This window comes from Leucoraja erinacea, chromosome 3 (genome assembly GCF_028641065.1).
Source record: "Leucoraja erinacea ecotype New England chromosome 3, Leri_hhj_1, whole genome shotgun sequence".
Classification (NCBI taxonomy): Eukaryota; Metazoa; Chordata; class Chondrichthyes; order Rajiformes; family Rajidae; genus Leucoraja; species Leucoraja erinaceus.
The window spans coordinates 11,969,499-11,989,763 of NC_073379.1; the positions used below are offsets into that span (position 1 = coordinate 11,969,499).

General features: G+C 48.2%; 1 protein-coding gene across 1 annotated transcript in view; it reads left to right on the plus strand.

Annotated features, from left to right (window-relative positions):
• The window catches only part of phf24 (PHD finger protein 24), a 38,253-nt gene that overhangs the window by 11,103 nt on the left and 6,885 nt on the right, over nucleotides 1-20,265 (plus strand). The window contains 1 exon segment of the mRNA XM_055632085.1: nucleotides 19,535-19,724. Within this exon segment, the coding sequence (XP_055488060.1) occupies nucleotides 19,535-19,724 (190 nt within the window).

Genomic DNA, 20,265 nt, shown 5'->3' on the forward strand with positions numbered 1-20,265 from the left:
GACTGGTCCTTGATTATGCTGCTGGCCTCGCCGGCTGTTATCAGGCAACTGAACCATCCTACGCATGCAGAGAGCAGTCCTGAACTACTATCTACCTTCCTCGCTGGTGACCCTCAGCATATCTTTGATCGACCGTTACTGCTCACATATCTACAGAGTGAGTGGCTCGATTGTAATCATTGTCTTGTCATTCCTGGCTGGTTAGCACAGAGCAACAAAAGCCTTTCACAGTGTAGGAAGGAACTGCAGATGCTGGTTTAAATCGAAGATAGACACAAAATGCCGGAGTAACTCAGCGGGACGGGCAGCATCCCTTGGGAGAAGGAACGGGCGACGTTTCGGGTCGAGACCCTTCTTCAGACATCTGGCCTGCACTGCCCTATCTTGGGAGTGTCTGATAATGAAATGCGTTGAGAATTTCCGATTTAACGCGCTGAAAACTCTTGCACAAACAGTAATAACACTCTGCCTGGGTGCGTTGGAGTGAATAATCGCTATGTTTCTCGCATCCTTTGTGAGTCATCGCTGCATAGTAATCAAAAATTAATCGGCCTTTCTAATCATAAATGCAACATGCACAGGCAGCTAATTGAATAGTTCAAATTATAATTGTCATGCCTTTGCTTTAGATTTGTTACTGTCACGTGTAGCAAGCTGCAGGGAAAAGCCTTGTTTTGCACGCTCTCCAAGCTGATCAGTTAATACCTCACGTAAATACAACCAAGGCAAACTCCAGTACAATAGGTAGAGCAAAGGGGAAGATGCAGAGTGCAGAATATAGTTCTCTGCATTGTAGCGCATCGGTTCCAGAGACAAAGTCCAATGTCCGCAATGGGGTAGAGGTGAATCGGACAGCACCCTAGTTTATGGAAGGACCGTTCAGAAGCCTGATAACAGAGGGGAAGAAGCTGTTCCCGAGTCTGGTGGTGCGCGCTTTCAAGCTTCTGTACCTTCTGCCGGACGGGAGCGGGGTGAAGAAGGAATGACCGGGGTGGGACAGGGACAAGTCTTTGATTATGTTGGCTGCTTTCCCGAGGCAGCGTGAAGTGTAGATGGAGGCGATGGTGGGGAGTGTGGTCTGTGTGATGGACTGGGCTACATCTACAATGGTGGGGAGTGTGGTCTGTGTGATGGACTGGGCTACATCTACAATGGTGGGGAGTGTGGTCTGTGTGATGGACACCTTTTTCACTTGGAGTGTAGTGAGGACATGGAACACACTGAATGGAGTGATATGGCTCACGTGTTGGCAGATAATCCATGGTCTTGCATGATGGTGAGCACAGACATGGTGGGCCGAAGGGCCTGTTCCTGTGCTGTGCCGTGCTCTGTGAACAAATGTGAGCAGCCTGTCTCATTTCATGTTAGTGGCTGAGCGGTAGAGTTGCTGCCTCACAGCGCCGGAGACCCGGGTTGTTTGTACATTCTCCCCGTGACCCGCGTGGGGTTTCTCCAGGTGCTCCGGTTTCCTCCCACACTCCCAGGACGTACGGGTTTGTAGGTTAATTGGCTTGGCCAAATTGTAATTTGCCCCTAGTGTGGAGGATGTTGTAAGTGTGCGGGGATGGCTGGTTGGCACGGACTCGATGGGCCCAAGGGCCTGTACTGTATCACTAAACTAAACTAAACATGCGCATTTGTAGGTCAATTGGCTTCAGTAAAATTGTACATGTTCACTTAATCAAGTATTGTCTTTCCGCTGACTGGTTAGACAATAGACAATAGACAATAGACAATAGGTGCAGGAGTGGGCCATTTGGCCCTTTGAGCCAGCACCGCCATTTAATGTGATCATGGCTGAGCATCCCCAATCAGTACCCCGTTCCTGCCTACTCCCCATATCTCCTGACTCCGCAATCTTTAAGAGCCCTATCTAGCTCTCTCTTGAAAGTATCCAGAGAACCTGCCTCCACTGCCCTCTGAGGCAGATAATTCCACTGGTTAGCAAGCAACAAAAGCTTGTCACTGTACCTCGGTACACGTGACAATGAACTAAACTGGTGTGTAGGACAGTGTTACTCTACGGGTGATCACTGATCGGCATGGAGTCGGTGGGCCGAAGGTCCTGTTTCTGGGCTGTATCTGTAAACTGCTCTGATTTAGGCCATAATGAAAGAAAGCGTTGGCAGGCAGGACAGGGAGTTGAGATCAACATCCTCTTGGATGCAGGGTTTTGCCAAACTCATTGTTTAGCGATCCTCAACGGTTTTGTAACGTGGCTGAATGAAATACTTCCAAACCTGAGAATTACGTGACTCACCACCACTCGTCATTGTGCCGAGGGTTTCAATAGTTTGCTCGTTAGCACAGCGCAACCCATTCATGCCCTGGACTCGTTCCGAGCAAGAGATTCATCACACAACCTTTATCATGTGCAGGAAGGAACTGCAGATGCTGGTTTAAACTGAAGATCGACACAAAATGCTGGAGTAACTCCGCGGGACAGCCAGCATCTCTGGAGAGAAGGAATGGGTGCCGTTTCGAGATCCTGAAGAAGGAGTCTGAAGAAAGGTCTCGACCCGAAACGTCACCCATTCCCTCTCTCCGGAGATTGCCTGTCCCGCTGGTTTACCCCAGCATTTGTGTGTCTGCAGTATCTTCCCTTTATCATGGGTGGCGCTGTGATAGAGTTGCTGCCTCACAGTGCCGGAGACCCAGGTTCGATCCTGACCATGGGTGCTGTCCTGCACATTCCCCTTGTGACCTTTTGCGGTGATTGTCTCCCAGTGACTTTAGATTTTAGAAATACAGCGTAGAGGCAGGCCCTTCAACGCCCCGACCAGCGATCACCCCTGCACATTTACAATTCATAGCAAAACCAATTAATCTGCAAACCTGCACGGCTTTGGAGTGTGGGAGGAAACCGGAGCATCTGGAGAAAACCCACACGGTTACAGGGAGAACGTACAATGTACGTTCAAACAATGGAGGAACGCTCCGGTTTCCTCCCACACTCCAAAGACGTGCAGTTTTGTAACTTCCAATTGGCTTCCGTAAATCGCCCCTAGTGTGTAGGATAGAACGAGTGGTGATCGCTGGTCGGCACGGACTTGATGTGCCGAAAAGCCTGTATCCACAGTGTATCTCTAAAGAGTGAAGGACACCATACAGTACAGAGGCAGGCCCTTCGGCCCACAAAGTCTGTGCTGGACATGATGCCAAAACCAACTCTTCTCTGCCAGCACGTGATCCAAATCCCTTCATTCCATGCACGCCCATCCCATAGGCTCTTAAACACCACTATCGTATCTGCCTCCACCACCACCCCTGGCAGCGCGTTCCAGACACCCACCACCCTCTGTGTAAAAAGGACATGCCCGCACATCTCCTTTCAACTTTGCCCCTCTTCCCTTAAATCTGTGCCCTCTAGTCTTTGACATTTCCAGCATGGGGGGAAAAGGCTCTGATTGTCTACCCTATCTATGCCTCTGATAATTCTATAAGCTTGTACCTGAAGACCCCCCTCAGACTTTGCAGCATAGCTGTAGAGCTAATAAAGAACACTCTATAGAAACATAGAAAATAGGTGCAGGAGGAGGACATTCGGCCCTTCGAGCCAGCACTGCCATTCATTGTGATCATGGCTGATCGTCCCCAATCAATATCCCGTGCCTGCCTTCTTCCCATATCCCTTGATTCCACCAGCCCCTAGAGCTCTATCCAACTCTCTCTTAAATCCATCCAGTGAATTGGCCTCCACTGTGGCAGGGAATTCCACAAATTCACAACTCTCTGGGTGAAAAAGTTTTTCCTCACCTCAGTCTTAAATGGCCTCCCCTTTATTCTAAGACTGTGGCCCCTGGTTCTGGGCTCGCCCAACATTGGGGACATTTTTCCTGCATCTAGCTTGTCCAGTCCATTTATAATTTTATATGTTTCTATAAGATTCCCCCTCATCCTTCTAAACTCCAGTGAATACAAGCCTAGTCTTTTCAATCTTTGCTCATATGACAGTCCCGCCATCCCAGGGATCAATCTCGTTAACCTACACTGCACTACCTCAATCACAAGGATGCCCTTCCTCAAATTAGGAGGTCAAAACCGTACGCAATACTCCAGATGACTACATCCCAACTAACGACTGATGGCTAAAAACTTTAGTAATATATGGTGACTGCAGGGTAAGACCCGGACTGCATTATGGATCCAAGTGGTGTATAACGTATATGTGTTAGTATTTGGTAGATCAGATCTACAATAGCTTCAAGGTGAGAGGAGTAGAGTTTAAAGGAGGTATGTGGGGAATTGTTTACACAGAGGGTGGTGGGTGCCTGGAATGCGCTACACGGGGCGGTGGTGTGGGCAGATACGATCGTGGTGTTTGAGAGGCTTTAGACAGGCACATGGATGTTCAGGCACAAATGATGGTGCAAAGAGGGACATACTAAAGTGCAGTGAATAGGTTTTCAGCACCGCAGCATCAGGGAAAAAAGTACAAGGTTTGCAATGAGGTAGGTTGGAAGATCGGGTTATGCACCCCAGCTTATGAGAGGACAGTCCAGTCATCTGATAACAGTGGGGAGGAAGCTGCACCTGAGCCTGGTGGTGCGTGTTTTCAAGCTTCTGAACCTTCTGCCGGACGAGAGCGGTGAGAAGAGGGAATGACTGGGGTGGGAATAGTCGTTAGTTAAAGCACGAAGTGCTGGAGTAACACAGTGGGTCAGGCAGCATCTGTGGAGAATACAGGTAGATGGCATTTCAGGTCGAGATACTTCTGCAGACTGCCCTTGACCATGTGTTCAATGTTCAATGTGCTTCATTGTCACATGCAGCTGCACAGCTAGATGTAGCTCTGAGGGCCAACGGAATCAAGGGATGTGGTGAGAAGGCAGGAACAGGGCACTGACTTTGTATGATCAGCCATGATCATATCGAAGGGCCAAATGGCCTACTCCTGCACCTATTGTCTATGCTTCTCTGCACAGTGAAATCAATTTTGCATATATTACACATGCAGGCATCACCCTTATTGGCGCCATTTCTCAAAGTGCAAAGTGCGGTTGGCCCGCGTGCTTGATGTACTGGAGCAAAGTAGGTCCTTCTGCAGTTGTACAGGACCCTAGTGAGACCACACCTGGCGTATTGTGTGCAGTTTTGGTCCCCACATTTGAGGAAGGACATTCTTGCTATTGAGGGAGTGCAGCGACGGCTCACCAGGTTAATTCCCGGGATGGCGGGACTGACATATGTTGATAGAATGGAGCGGCTGGGCTTGTACACTCTGGAATTTAGAAGGATGAGTGGGAATCTTATTGAAACATATAAGATTGTTAAGGGTTTGGACATGCTGGAAGCAGGAAACATGTTCCCGATGTTGGGGGAGTCCATAACCAGGGTGCCACAGTTTAAGAATAATGGGCAAGCCATTTAGGACGGAGATGAGGAAAAACTTTTTCACCCAGAGAGTTGTGAATCTGTGGAATTCTCCGCCTCAGGTGGAGGCCGGTTCTCTGAATGCTTTCAACAATGAGTTAGATAGGGCTCTTAAAGATAGCAGAGTCTGGGGATATGGGGAGACGGCAGGAACGGGGTACTGATTGGGAATGATCAGCCATGATCACATTGAATGGCGATGCTGGCTCGAAGGGCCGAATGTCCTACTCCTGAACCTATTGTCTATTGTCTATTGAACCAACATCCCTCTCATCTGCTCTCCTCACCCGGCCATCATTGTGTCTCGGGGGGGGTCACCTCCTGATGGTACTGGCTGCATCGTCCCGGTTCACCCTCCCACCGGTCCTTGCTCCTCGTGCCCGACCTCTCCTGGTTCCACCCGGTTACACCGACCGACGAGACTCCAGGCGGGTTCCGCAGTTGTGGAAAGGCCTCCACCACGCCCGAGGCAGCATGAAGATTAATAGGGTTATATAGAGCCATACAGCGCGGAAACAGGCCCTTCAGCCCAACTTGCCCACACTGACCAAGATGCCCCATCTACACTAGTCCCACCTGCCCGTGTAACCCCTAAACCTGCCCTATCCATGTACCTGTGATAGAACATTGGGCATCCCAGCCAACAGCATTGTACAGATGCAGGATTTTCCTTTGCTCAATAAATTAGACTTTACAGAGTTGGGTGTGATGCAAAGAAAACGCATTTCAGTGTTTTTCTCAGTGAGCGAGGTGTCGGATTATTCATTCGTGAATAAGTAGCGATGACAATTGTATGTACACAAAAATGCCGGAGAAACTCAGTGGGTGCAGCAGCGAAGGAAATAGGCAACGTTTTGGGCCGAAACCCTTCTTCAGAAGTACCTTTTGTGTACCTTCGATTTTCCAGCATCTGCAGTTCCTTCTTAAACACTTTGTCTACTCCACTGCGAAATCTCCTCAAGGAATGCCTACTTTGAAGAAGTTCTTCTCCTCTCTCCGGAGACAGTTTCACAACTCCATAGATGCTGCTGCACCCGCTGAGTTTCTCCTGCATTTTTGTGTACCTTCGATATTCCAGCATCTGCTGTTCCTTCTTAAACACGATGATAATTGTATCTCTGGAGTTTACGTATGAAACACCGTTTGGAAAATAAAAGGTAGCTTTAGCTTCGTCGAGGGCCTTTCGCCCCCGAAAGATTTTGTAAATTAAAAAATCCAGCAGCGACAAAAAAAAATGTTGCGACGCTTGAGGAAACACCGCGCGTCAATACGTCGTCACGCCGCGACTTTTTCGGTGACCTCATTCGTCGGTCAATGGTGCCGTTGGTCACCGAGAAAATCGCCGAGTGGGACAGGCCTATTATTGTCACGTGTAACCAGGTACAGTGAACAGCTTTATCATGCATGCTATCCAAACAGACCAGATAATACTACACATAAATACAATTGAGTCAGCCTCAACATAGAAACATAGAAACATAGAAATGAGGTGCAGGTATAGGCCATTCGGCCCTTCGAGCCTGCACCGCCATTCAATATGATCATGGCTGATCATCCAACTCAGTATCCCGTACCTGCCTTCTCTCCATACCCTCTGATCCCCTTAGCCACAAGGGCCACATCTAACTCCCTCTTAAATATAGCCAATGAACTGGCCTCAACTGTGGCAGAGAGTTCCAGAGATTCACCACTCTCTGTGTGAAAAAAGTTCTCCTCATCTCGGTTTTAAAGGATTTCCCCCTTATCCTTAAGCTGTGACCCCTTGTCCTGGACTTCCCCAACATCGGGAGCAATCTTCCTGCATCTAGCCTGTCCAACCCCTTAAGAATTTTGTAAGTTTCTATAAGATCCCCTCTCAATCTCCTAAATTCTAGAGAGTATAAACCAAGTCTATCTATCAAGCACAATACGAAGATCAAAGGAGATGCTGTATCTCCAAATTAAACTAAAGCCCCTGTCCCACTAACTCACAAATTCCCCTGGAGACATAGAGGGAATTTCCTCAGTCCCCTCGGGAAGTGGAGGTGTTGATGTGATTTCAAGAGTTAAGGATCAGGTCAAGAGTATTTTATTGATATACCTATGCACAGGGGTGGCACGGTGGCGCAACGCCAAAGACCCGGGTTCAATGCTAACCACGGGTGCTGTCTGTACGGAGTTTGTATGTTCTCCCTGTGACCTCATGGCTTTTCTCCAGGTGCTCCAGTTTCCTCGCACCTCCAAAGACGTACAGGTTTGTAGGTTAATTGCTTTTGATAAAAATTGTTAATTGTTCCTGGTTTGAAGGATATAGCTAGTGTACGGGGTGATCGCCAGTTAGCACGGACTTGATGGGCCAAAGAGTCAGTTTCCATGCTGTATCTCTAAACTAAGCTAAGCTAAATGTGTGGGTTTGCAGGTTAATTGGTTTCAGTAAAATTGAAATTGTTCCTTTATCAAGTATTGTCTTTCTGCTGACTGGTTATAGACAATAGACAACAGGTCCAGGAGTAGGCCATTCGGCCCTTCAAGCCAGCACCGCCATTCAATGTGATCATGGCTGATCATCCCCAATCAGTACCCCGTTCCTGCCTTTTGCATATATCCCCCTATCTTTAAGAGCCTTATCCAGCTCTGTCTTGAAAGCATCCAGAGAACTTGCCTCCACCACCCTCTGAGGCAGAGAATTCCACTCTCTGTGATAAAAAGTGTTTTCTCGTCTCCGTTCTAAATGGTTTACTCCTTATTCTTAAACTGTGGCCCCTGGTTCTGGACTCCCCCAACATCGGGAACATGTTTCCTGCCTTCAGCGTGTCCAAACCTTTAACAATATTATATGTTTCAATAAGATCCCCTCTCATCCTTCTAAACTCCAGAGTGTACAAGCCCAGCCGCTCCATCCTCTCAGCATATGCCAGTCCCGCCATCCCGGGAATTAACCTCGTGAACCTACGCTGCACTCCCTCAATAGCTAGAATGTCCTTCCTCAAATTAGGGGACCAAAACTGTACACAATAGCACGCACCAAAAGCTTTTCACTGTACCTCAGTTCACATGACAATAAACTAAACTCAAAGTCAAACTAGTGTGTAGGATAGTGCTAGTGTATGGTTGATCATTGGTCAGAGCGGACTCGGTGGGCTGAAGGGCCTGTTTCGGCGCTGTATCTGTATATTGCTCTGAAGGAAACTATAATGTTTCTCTCGACCTATGTATCTCCAAACTCAACTATGGTCTAAAATGTAAACATACTGTAAAACAGAACAATGAAACTCCGACTGCCCCATTGTTTAGATTTCTGTCGAGATCCCGACTAGATAAGAAACGAGGGAAAAAACTGGAATTAAAAAAAATTCAGTTTGGCGAACCGCATTTGGGTATTTCCGCCACATTTCCTTAATGTGATTTCCTTTTCATTACCAAGCTCATTGGTCTGTGTTAAAAATAGCCAGGGGTGATTTTACAGTCTTGAGACATCAGGCTGTTCTAACGCTCAGAATGTAACATTCTGACAACATTGATTCCAATCACATTCCCGTCATTGTTAAACCTGTAAAGAGCATGAAGGATGTTACTCAGCATTTGTGTAACTAGTAAAGTTCCTTGGGAGGCACGGTGGCACAGCGGTAGAGTTGCTGCCTCACAGCTCCAGAGACCCAGGCACCACCCCGACTACGGGTGCTGTCTATAGGAGCAGAGAGGTCCTTCTGCAGTTGTACAGGGCCATAGTGAGATCACACCTGGAGTATTGCGTTCAGTTTTGGTCCCCAAATTTAAGGAAGGACATTTCGCAGGACTGTCTTCAGAAGGAAGAGGAGAAGTATAGGGTCTCTACTATACCCCGTGACTCTGCTCTCTCTCCCCATCCCCCCACCCCGAGTCCCCCTTGTCCTCACCTTCCACCCTACCGGCCGTCACATACCGCAAATAATCCTCCGACATTTTCACCACCTCCAACGTGATCCCACCACTGGCCACATCTTCCACATCTTCCCATCTCCTCCCACGTCTGCTTTCCGCAGAGACCGCTCCCTCTGTAACTCCCTGGTCAATTTGTCCCTTCCCACCCGAACCACCCCCTCTCCGGGCACTTTCCATTGCAACCGCAAGAAATGCTACACTTGTCGCTTTACCGCCCCCCTTGACTCCATTCAAGGACCCAAGCCGTCTTTCCAAGTGTGGCAGAGGTTCACCTGCACCTCCTCCAACCTCATCTACTGCATCCGCTGCTCTAGGTGTCAGCTGCTCTACATCGGTGAGACCAAGCGTAGGCTTGGCTCGCATGTAGGAGAATGCCAGTGTATGGGGGGATCGCTGGTCGGCAGGGATTCGGTGAGCCGAAGGGCCTGTTTCTACACTGTATCTCTCAACTTAACCTAGATATAGCATTGGTTGAGTAGATGTAGATTCCATGTACGTGGAGTTAAGAGAGTGGAAGGGTTAAAAGATACTGATACGAGTTATACGTGTAGGAAAGAACTGCAGATGCTGGTTCATACTGAAGATAAGCACAAAGTGCTGGAGTAATTCAGTGGGACAGGCAGCATCTCTGGAGAAAAAGTATAGGTGACATTTCGGGTCGAGGCCCTTCTTCAGACTGGAAGATCATAAGATCATAAGTGATAGGAGAAGAATTAGGCCATTTGGCCCATCATGCCTACTCTGCCATTCAATCATGGCTGAACCATCTCTCTCCCTCCTAACCCCATTCTCCTGCCTTCTCCCCATTACCTCTGACACCCGTACCAATCAAGAATCTATCTGCCTCTGCCTTAAATATATCCGCTGACGACCTCCACAGCCTTCTGTGGCAAAGAATTTCCACAGATTCACCACCCTCTGACTAAAGGGACTGGAAGAAGGGTTCCGAACCAAAATGTTTTTCTCCAGAGATGCTGCCTGACCCGCTGAGTTACTCCAGCATTCTGTGTCTATCTCTGATATGAGTTATATACAGGCCTTCGTATAGTAGTCAGGATGTAGGGCACTATTTACATCAGGAAATAGAAAAATATATAGACACGGAGTGCTGGAGTAACTCAGCGGGTCAGGCAGCATCTGTGGAGAACATGGATAGGTGACGTGTCGCGTCAAGACTCATCTTCACTCAATGCTGCCTGACCCGCTGAGTTACCCCAGTGCTTTGTACCCAGCATCTGCGGTTCCTTGTTTCCACAGTAACAACTGGTTTTGTGCAGAGAAAGGGTGGCACGGTGGCACAGCGACAGAGTTGCTGCCTTGCAGCACCAGAGACCCGGGTTCGAACCTGACTACGGATGCTGTATGTACAGAGTTTGCATGTTCTCCCCATGACCACGTGGGTTTTCTCCGGGTGCTCCCGTTTCCTCCCACACTCCAAACATGTACAGGTTCGTAGGTTAATTGGCCTCTGTAAAAAATATTGACTGTAAATTGTCCCCAGTGTGTAGCATGTGAAATTGGGATAACATACAGATGATTGTTGGTCGGCACAGGCTCAGTGGGCCGAAGGGCCTGTCTTTGTGTCTTTGGCTCTTGGTGAGTGGGAGGGTGGAGCAGGGTTGGGTGCCAGTGTGGAGGAACTGCCTGTAGTGTTGATCGCCCAGTGCGCTAATTACCCGGAGATTCATGCTGTCCCCTGTTTACACATTCATGACAAACATTTCACTAATTACCCCCAGGAAGAGCCAACATCTGTCTCTCTATTTCTCTGTTTCTGTTTATCTTTTTTCACTCTCTCTCTCTCTGTTCTCTCTCTCTCTCTCTCGTTTTCTCTGTGTGTTTCTCTCTCTCTCTCTCTCACTGTGTTTCTCTGTCTCTGTCTGTCTCTCTGTTTCTCTCTGTGTGTCTCTGTTTCTCTCTCTGTTTCTCATTATTCCCTTTATCCTGTATGTGTAAGCTGAACTCCCCTCATCCCTGCTCTCTCCCCCAGTGTGTGTCGCCACATCAGAAGAGAGCGGAAGCAACTGCTTCTCACAGCCAGTTGTCGCTGCAAGCCCTTGAGGGCGGGGAGACTTAATGAAGGGCTTGCTGGCTCTGTCGGGCTGCATCACAGCTTGGGCGTGGAACAGCTCTGCCCAAGACCACAAGACATCACAGAGAGTTGTAGATGTAGCCCAGTCCATCACACAGACCACACTCCCCACCATTGTAGATGTAGCCCAGTCCATCACACACACCACACTCCCCACCATTGTAGATGTAGCCCAGTCCATCACACATACCACACTCCCCACCATTGTAGATGTAGCCCAGTCCATCACACAGACCACACTCCCCACCATCGACTCCATCTACACTTCCCGCTGCCTCGGGAAAGCATAGTTGGGGACACAGCATGGGAACAGGCCCTTCAGCCCACCAAATCCACACAGGCCACTGATCACCCGTTCACACCTAGTTCCATGTTATCCCACTTTCCAAGCCTACACCCTGGGGGCAATTTACCAAACATGAAGATAGACACAAAAAGCTGGAGTAACTCAGTGGGACAAACAGCAGAAAAGGAATAGATGAAGTTTCTGGTCGAAACTGAAGAAAGGTCTTGACCCAAAAAGTCACCCATTCCTTTTCTGCAGAGATGCTGTCTGTCCCCACTGAGTTACTCCAGCTTTTTGTGTCTATCTTCGGATTTAAACCAGCACCTGCTGTTCCTTCCTACACAATTAAAAAAAAACTGCATGTCTTTGGAGTGTGGAAGGAGACCGGAGCACCCAGAGAAAACCCACGCGGCCACAGAGAGAACGTGCAAATTCCACACAGGCAGCACCCGAGGTCAGGATCAAACCCGGGTCTCTGGCACTGTGAGGGAGCTGTTCTACTGCTGCACCACCATTGCAGACATGCTGAATTTCCTTAGACTCTTGATACAGCGCTGAACCAGGCCCTTCGACACCACCGTGTCCGCACCGACCAGCGACTAACACTGTCCGACGCTCACTAGGGACTATTTACATTTATACCAAGCCAATCAACCTACAAACATACGTCTTTGGAGTGTGGGAGGAAACCGAAGATCTCGGAGAAAATCCCCACGGGTCACGTGGAGAACGTACATAGTCCGTACAGACAGCACACGTAGTCGGGATCGAACCCGGGTCTCCGGCGCTGTGAAGCAGTGGCTCTAACCACTGAGCTGCCGTGTGGCTGTAGACATGCCTCGTCTCTCAAGGAAGATTGGTTTGATTGTAGTTATCTATAGTACGATCTGATCTGACTGGACAGCATGGGAAACAATAGCTGACGTGACAATAATCAACTTAAAGAACTAAGCTCTGACCCAGGGGGGCTGTAAATCGGAGCTGCAGCATCAGCAACTCAGCAGCAATCAGTTCTTTCATCAGTTCTTGAGTGTGAGATGAGTGATCGGCTCGGAAGGCTGGAAATGCTGACATTCTTGTAATTTGAGCACCTTGTCCCTAGTTTAATTCTGGTGAATTCTCCAGAAGGTATCTCCATAAGTGATAGGAGCAGAATCAGGCCTTTTGGCCCATCCAGCCTACTCCGCCATTCAATCATGGCTGATCTATCTCTCCCTCTCGACCCCTTACTCCTGCCTTCTCCCCTTGAGCCCCGACACACATCCGTCCACACTTTGGGGTGCAGTGTAGAGGAGGCAGAGGGGCCCATTTCGTGCTCTCTCCATCTCCCTTAACTGCAGGATGGCCCAGTGGCCCAGTGGGTAGAGCTGTACTGTTCCATGTTATTTGTTGACAATAGACAATAGATATTAGGTGCAGGAGGAGGCCATTCGGCCCTTTGAGCCAGCACCGCCATTCAATGTGGTCATGACTGATCGTCCCCAATCAATAACCCGTGCCTGCCTTCTCCACATACGCCTTGACTCCACTAGCCCCTAGAGCTCTATCTAACTCTCTCTTAAACCCATCCAGTGATTTGGCCTCCAGTGCCCTCTGTGGCAGGGAATTCCACAAATTCACAACTCTCTGGGTGAAAATGTTTTTTTCTCGCCTCAGTCTTAAATGGCCTCCCCTTTATTGTAAGACTGTGGCCCCTGGTTCTGGACTCGCCCAACATTTGTCTAGGAAGGACCTGCAGATGCTGGTTTAACAATGGAACTACTGGGGAGTGTTATAGGGCAGAAGGATCTAGGAATGCAGGCACATACTTCGTTGAAAGTGGGATCGCAGGAAGATAGGGTGGGCAAAAAGGCTTTCGGCACATTGGCCTTCGTCAGGCAGAGGATTGAGTATAGACCGAAGATAGACATAAAAAGCTGGAGTAACAGCGGGTCAGACAGCATCTCTGGCAAAAAGGAATAGGTGATGTTTCAGGTCGAGACTCTTGTTCAGATGGTGATGTTTCGGGTCGAGACCCTTCTTCAGATGTTTTGAACCTCCAGTGATATCGCCTGTCCCACTGAGTTACTCCAGCTTTATCTGTCTATCTTTGGTTCAAACCAGCATCTGCCGTTCCTTCCTGCACTGTTGATCATAGACGTTGGGAGGTCACATAGCAGTTGTATAAGGCATTTGTGAGGCTGCATGCAGAGTATTGTGTTCACGTCTGGTCATCAGATCGATGTTGTCAAGCTGGAAAGAGTGCGGAGTAGATTCACGAGCATGTTGCCAACCCTCGCGGGCCTGAGCTACAGGAAGAGGTTCAGCAGACTAGGACATGTGTCAAGCGGAGCTGTCAGGGGCTGTCCCACTGCGGCGAACTAATCCGCGAGTTCAGAAGGGTGAAGAGTCGAGGGATTAGGTCGCAGCAGTAGGGCAGCCCCTTTAGTTTAAGAAGGAATTGTAGATGCTGGTTTACACCGGAAATAGACAGAAAAAGGTGGATTAACTCAGCGGGTCAAGCAGCATCTCTGGAGAGAAGGCGATTGTAGGCTCCGTCTTACCTTGGTTATCGGTGGCAGCTCTGATTGTTCTGAACTTTGTCATACCTCTAGTTGAGGCAAGGACTATAACAACATTTAAAAGACACTGGATGGATAGGACAGGTTTGAGGGAAACAGGCCAAGTGCAGACAGGTGGGATTGGTGTAGACTTTGGTCGGCATGGTTAAGTTGGGCCGAAGGGCCTGTTTCCACAATGTATGTCTACGAATTACCTATTGCCCATGAAACAATAAAGTCAGGGTGGCATGGTGGCGTAGCGGTAGAGATGCTGCCTTACAGCACCACAGACCCGGGATTGATCCTGGCTACAGGTGCTGTCTGTGTGGAGTTTGTCCGTTCTCCCCGTGACCTGCGTGGGTTTTCTCTGGGTGCTCCGGTTTCCTCCCGCACTCCAAAGGAGCCTTCTTCACACTGATTGTAGGGGGTGGGGGCAGGAACCGGAATGGCTCCAGTCCTCGGGGAATGGGCAAGGGCCGGGCTCGACAGATGAAAAGATCAACACTGCCCAGTGGTTTGCAAATATTAATCAACCAGTCATCAGATTACATCGGTATCATCCATATCCACGACGCACTCGACCCCCCGCGGCGACCAGCGTTCATGGAAGGCCTTCAGAGTCCCCGTGAAACGTCACCCATCCATGTTCTCCACAGATGCTGTCTGACCCGCTGAGTTACTCCAGCACTCTGTGTGCTTATGAGTAAACCAGCTCCTTCGTCTTGCTGGCATTTTATGTGAGAGCAGATTTGATCAGAGGTCGGCATCAGTACACGGCAACTCTCTCCCCTGGGGAGTGGTAGGTGCTGTCTTTACACCACAAACCCCGAACGCTACAGGGCCCGTCCCACTTGGGCGTCATCTGCACGTCACGCATATGACGTGCGACTGGGGCACCGCGTGTTCACTGCCTACATCACCATGCGCCATGCGCGCGTCACGTGCACGTTACGACGTGTAAATTATGTCGCGTAGATGACGCGCAGATGACGGCCAAGTGGGACATGCCCTTACCTCGGAAACAGAACTCCATGACTCACTTTTGTAATAACGTGGACTTGTTGTCCATTGTGTCTTTTCGCGCTAACGTTTTGTTTCTTGCATTTTTCTCTTTACTGTCATGCAGAATTTAATGCACAATTTATGCATGATTTGGGTGCAATTTATGAACAAATTATGCATAAATTATGCACAATTCAGTTAGATTTATGCATGTTATGATTAGCTTTAGTATTGTCATGTGTACAGAGGTACAGTGAAAAGCTTTGTTTTGTACGCTAGCCAAACAGCCAAACAGATCTGATAACACTACACAGAAATACAACCATCAAACTGAAGCACAATAGGTAGAGCAAAGGGGCAGATACAGAGTGCAGAATATAGTTCTCAGCATTGTAGTGCATCAGTTCCAGAAACAAAGTCCAATGTCCACAATGGGGTAGAGGTGAATCGGACAGCACCCTAGCTTATGGAAGGACCGTTCAGAAGCCTGATAACAGAGGGGAAGAAGCTGTTCCTGAGTCTGGTGGTGCGCGCTTTCAAGCTTCTGTACCTTTTGCCGGACGGGAGTGGGGAGAAGAAGGAATGACTGGGGTGGAACAGGGACAAATCTTTGATTATGTTGGCTGCTTTCCAGGGCAGCGTGAAGTGTAGATGGAGGCGATGGTGGATGGTGGTTCCGTGTGAGTTAAGTTTATGCATAATTCACGCACAATTTTTTATATTTTATAGATTATTTGTGAATAATTTATGCAAAATTCACATATAACTGAGGCAGAATTTGTGCACAATTTGTATGCAATTTAAGCTTAATTTATGGATGACTGGTATATAATTTAGGACTATGCTAAATTTGTGAATGATTTACAGTATGCACGATTTGAATGTAATTTACACTTCATTTGTAGATGATTTGTGTCTGATTTACATCATTCATGGAAGATTTGTGTATGACTTACAGACACTTAATTTATGGATAATTTGCACTGTTCATGGAAGATTTGTGGGTGATTTATCTAAGTCTACATCGAGTACCGCTGTGTCCCTCTCCCTGGCCTTATGGTGCAGTGAGCTGCCCTGTCTCTCTCCCCCTGCTCCTTTCTCCCCCCCTCCTCCCACCCCAATCCCCGCCCCTCTCCCTGTCCCCCTTTCCACCAAAGATCTTATAACGGATCTTAAATGCAATGGGCTAACGTGTAGTACGTAACGGAGTGGAACGTGTGCCCTTTTTTCATCCACTTCCGTAACCCGACCCGACCCGACCCGACTCGCAGTGTAATCAACGTTGCGGTGGAACAATTTGTGTTAATAAATTATAATTCTGAAAATGAGGAGAAGAGTTTTACCAAATAAATTCTATTTTTATTAAATAGAGAATCACCCTCAACAGAAGCACTAAGGGAAGATTGGGAACATGAGCTAATGATAAAGATCTCGAAGGATAGATGGGAAAAGTATTTGATGAACACACATAACTGTTATATTAATGCAAGACATAATTTAATTCAATTCAAATTATTACATAGACTATATTATTCAAAAACGAGGTTGAATAAATTTTATCCAAACGTCTCTCCCAGATGCGATAAATGTTTGTTTCAAAACGCTAACATAACACATTCATTTGTAGGATGTACAAAGTTGAATAAATTTTGGAGTGATATATTTGATATATTTACAAAGCTTTTCAAGTCAAGAATAGAACCCAAAATGGAATGGATTATATTTGGAATAATAGGAGAAGATACCAATTTAAATAAAGACCAAAATGTTTTTTTTTATTATGGGTTAATAATTGGAAAGAAATTGACACTTAAATTTTGGAAAAATACAACCATACCAACTGTTAAAATGTGGATTAGGAATATGATGCACATAGCACGCCTTGAAGAAATGAGACTCCGACTAATAGATAAATATGACCAATTCTTAAGGAGTTGGTCTCCTTTCATCGACTTTTTGGAATCATGTGATGCAGCGGTGCTGTAAGGATTGCCGATTTCAGTTCATGACGCGGATAGATCTACATCTCCGAATACAGATTTGAAAAATTCTCTTTTAAGGGGCCTTCTCTTCTATTTCTACTTTACACTTTTTCTTTTTCTTTTTTCTTTTTTATATACACACTTCACGTTTTTCTACTCTCTACCATCTATTTTTCCACTTTTTCCTCTTTCTATTGTTTTCTTTTTCTTGTCTTGCTTACTTCCTTCTCATAACATAAAACTAGAGGTTGTACATAGAATGGATTACGGTATTACATAGTTGGCACCTAAAATTAGGTTCCACTGTACCGTTTTGTACTGTATTAACTTCTAATAAAATAAACAAAACAAAAAAAAAAACTTCTATTTTTACGAGGATGTTTCCGTAACTGGCTTCCGTCTCTGCACTAGTATCTTTGCTCCACTATGGGATAGTTGGTGTGGAGATGGGAGATGGTTACGGAAATGGGGCCGAAAATCACCCATGAATCTGCCCATGACCGTACTACGTCTTTTTTGTCGAGTGATTTATCTTGCTCGCTATAGGATCTTTGCTGCTGCCTGTCGTTCTGCCCTGTCCCTCTCCCACTCTCTCTCCCCGTCTCTCTCCCTGGCCATTGCGCAGTGAGCTGGCCTGTGGCACCATCTGTCATTGGTGGAAAGGTTCTTCCAGACCAACACCTTTGACCACATGTCCATTGGGCAGTGGTCAGCAAAGATCCTATAGCAAGTAAGATAGTGCACTCCACGATAAAGTCGTGGTACGGTCATGGGTAAATTCCGGCCCCATGTCCGTAACCGGCTTCCGTCTCCGCCATCTTTGTCCGCCATAGCGGAGCAAAGATACTAGTACGGAGACGGAAGCCGTTTGTGGCAACATCCTCGTAAAAAAACAAAGATCTTTGGTAAAAATGTTCTCCTCATTTTCTCTCTGCCTCTCTGCCCCGTTGAAGAGACTCACTGACGGGGCGGAAAGAGGGCGGGCATGAGATCCGAAGCTCAGAACAGACGGCCCTCCAGTTTCTTCTCCCGTCACGCTCGCTGCCCGGCTCCCAAACTCCGGACTGGTCTGCCCGATTTGCGGAAAAAGTAAACAAGCAATTTTGAAAAGGCACAGTGGAGACAGAAAGTGGGAAGCGTGGATTGGAAAGGTCTCCCCTTTTACAATGCCGTGTGGGCACAGCCTCTTTGTGCCCCCTCCCCCCTTGCACAGTCCGATCCCAATCCCGGGGCTTTGAATCCAAAACATTTAAAAAAGAAAATTACAATTTATTAACATATTAATCATTAACAAAAAGTAACAGAATTATGAACCTAACACTATATCACACACACAAACTGTTCCCCCCGCAACTCTGATTACACTGCGAGAGCGATATACAAATTCGGGTCGGGTTACTGAAATGGCCGACGAAAAGGCTGACGTTCCGCTCCGTTGCATACTACACACCGGCCCATTGGTTTTAGCAGGAATGCACTATCTTGCTTGCTATAAGATCTTTGGTGGTCAGCACGGAACGTCCTGCAGGCATTGCAGGGAAATGATTCCATGGATCCTGTGACTTGGTTCTCAAAGCAGGCTGCCCAGCTTGTCTGGCCAAATGCCTCATCGCCAGAACTCATCAACAAGCACCAAGACCTGGCTTGGCTGGCGGTGAGGAGATCCCTCCCAGTCAGATCCTTCCTGCACCGTCAGAACCTCACTATCAGCGCACGCTGCCCTCGGGACGGCTGCTATGGAGAGGAGACGGTTGCCCACCTCCTTGCAGAGTGTGGATTCGCAAAGAGAGTCTAGAGAGTTACGCAAGGGTCCCTGGCACGGTATATTCCAAACAGCTCCGTCACAGAGGACTCTGCGATTCACGGACTGTTCCCAGGGACACATTCAGAGACTGACATCGAGTGCTGCTGGAAGGTCATCAACTCGGTGAAAGACGACCTTTGGTCTGCCCGAGCTTTGTTGACCACCCTGCGTGGGGGAATGTTGCCGACTGGCCCGCTGCAGACTGCAGGAGTACGTGCTGAGGGACGCACTGAAGCTCGGAGCAGCCAACGCCAAGGCTCGGTGGGGGAGGACCACAGTCTAGGGTCCCTTCTGCTGCGGGACACAGGGGGGGGGGGGGGGGGCAGGGTGTGGTGGAGACACCCCTCAAAACAAGGGAAGCTATCCCACACCAGTGGACCACATGAGTGGCAAGGGTGGGGGATAAAATTGTGAAATTTGAGCAATGTGTGTAGACTGTATTGAATGTTTGTGTAGCCTCCGGAAATGTCGGATGAATTTTTTGCACAGTTCATATTTATTACCTGAATAAAGTCTATTTTTTAATTTTTTTTTAAAAGTGTCCCCTCTGTGCCTGCAGGTGGCCAGTGCGGAGATGTGTGATGTGTGCGAGGTGTGGACGGCCGACGACCTCTACCCCTGCCGCATCTGTAACCGCGTCTTCCACGACGGCTGCCTGCGCCGCATGGCCCAGTTCAGCCCCGCACACCTGCAGGAACTGCGGGAGACGGCTCACACTGCCCTAGGGTGGAGCTGCCACTACTGCGTGAGTGGGCACCAGGAGAGGGCAGTGGAGGGGAGGGTAGGGGAGGGGAGAGGGCAGGGAGATGGCTCACTCTGCATCAGGGTTTGGACACGCTAGAGGCAGGAACCATGTTCCCGATGTTGGGGGAGTCCAGAACCAGGGGCCACAGTTTAAGAATAAGGGGTAGGACATTTAGAACAGAGATCTTAGAAACAGTGGGACAGATACATGGATAGGACAGGTTTGGAGGGTTAGGGACCAAATGGGACTAGGGTAGCTGGGATATTGTTGGCCGGTGTGGGCGAGTTGGGCCGCAGGGCCTGTTTCCACACTGTATTAATCTATGAGGAAAATCTTTTTCTCCCAGAGAGTTGTGAATCTGTGGAATTTGCAATGTTTCAGAAATATTTAGGCTGGTACATGGATAGGACAGGGTTGGAGGGATATGGGCCAAACGCAGGCAGGTGAGACTAGCGTAGATGGGACATGTTTTGCCAGTGTGGGCAAGTTGGGTCGAAGGGACTGTGTCCGTGATGTACTGTTCTATGTTTCTATGGACGTT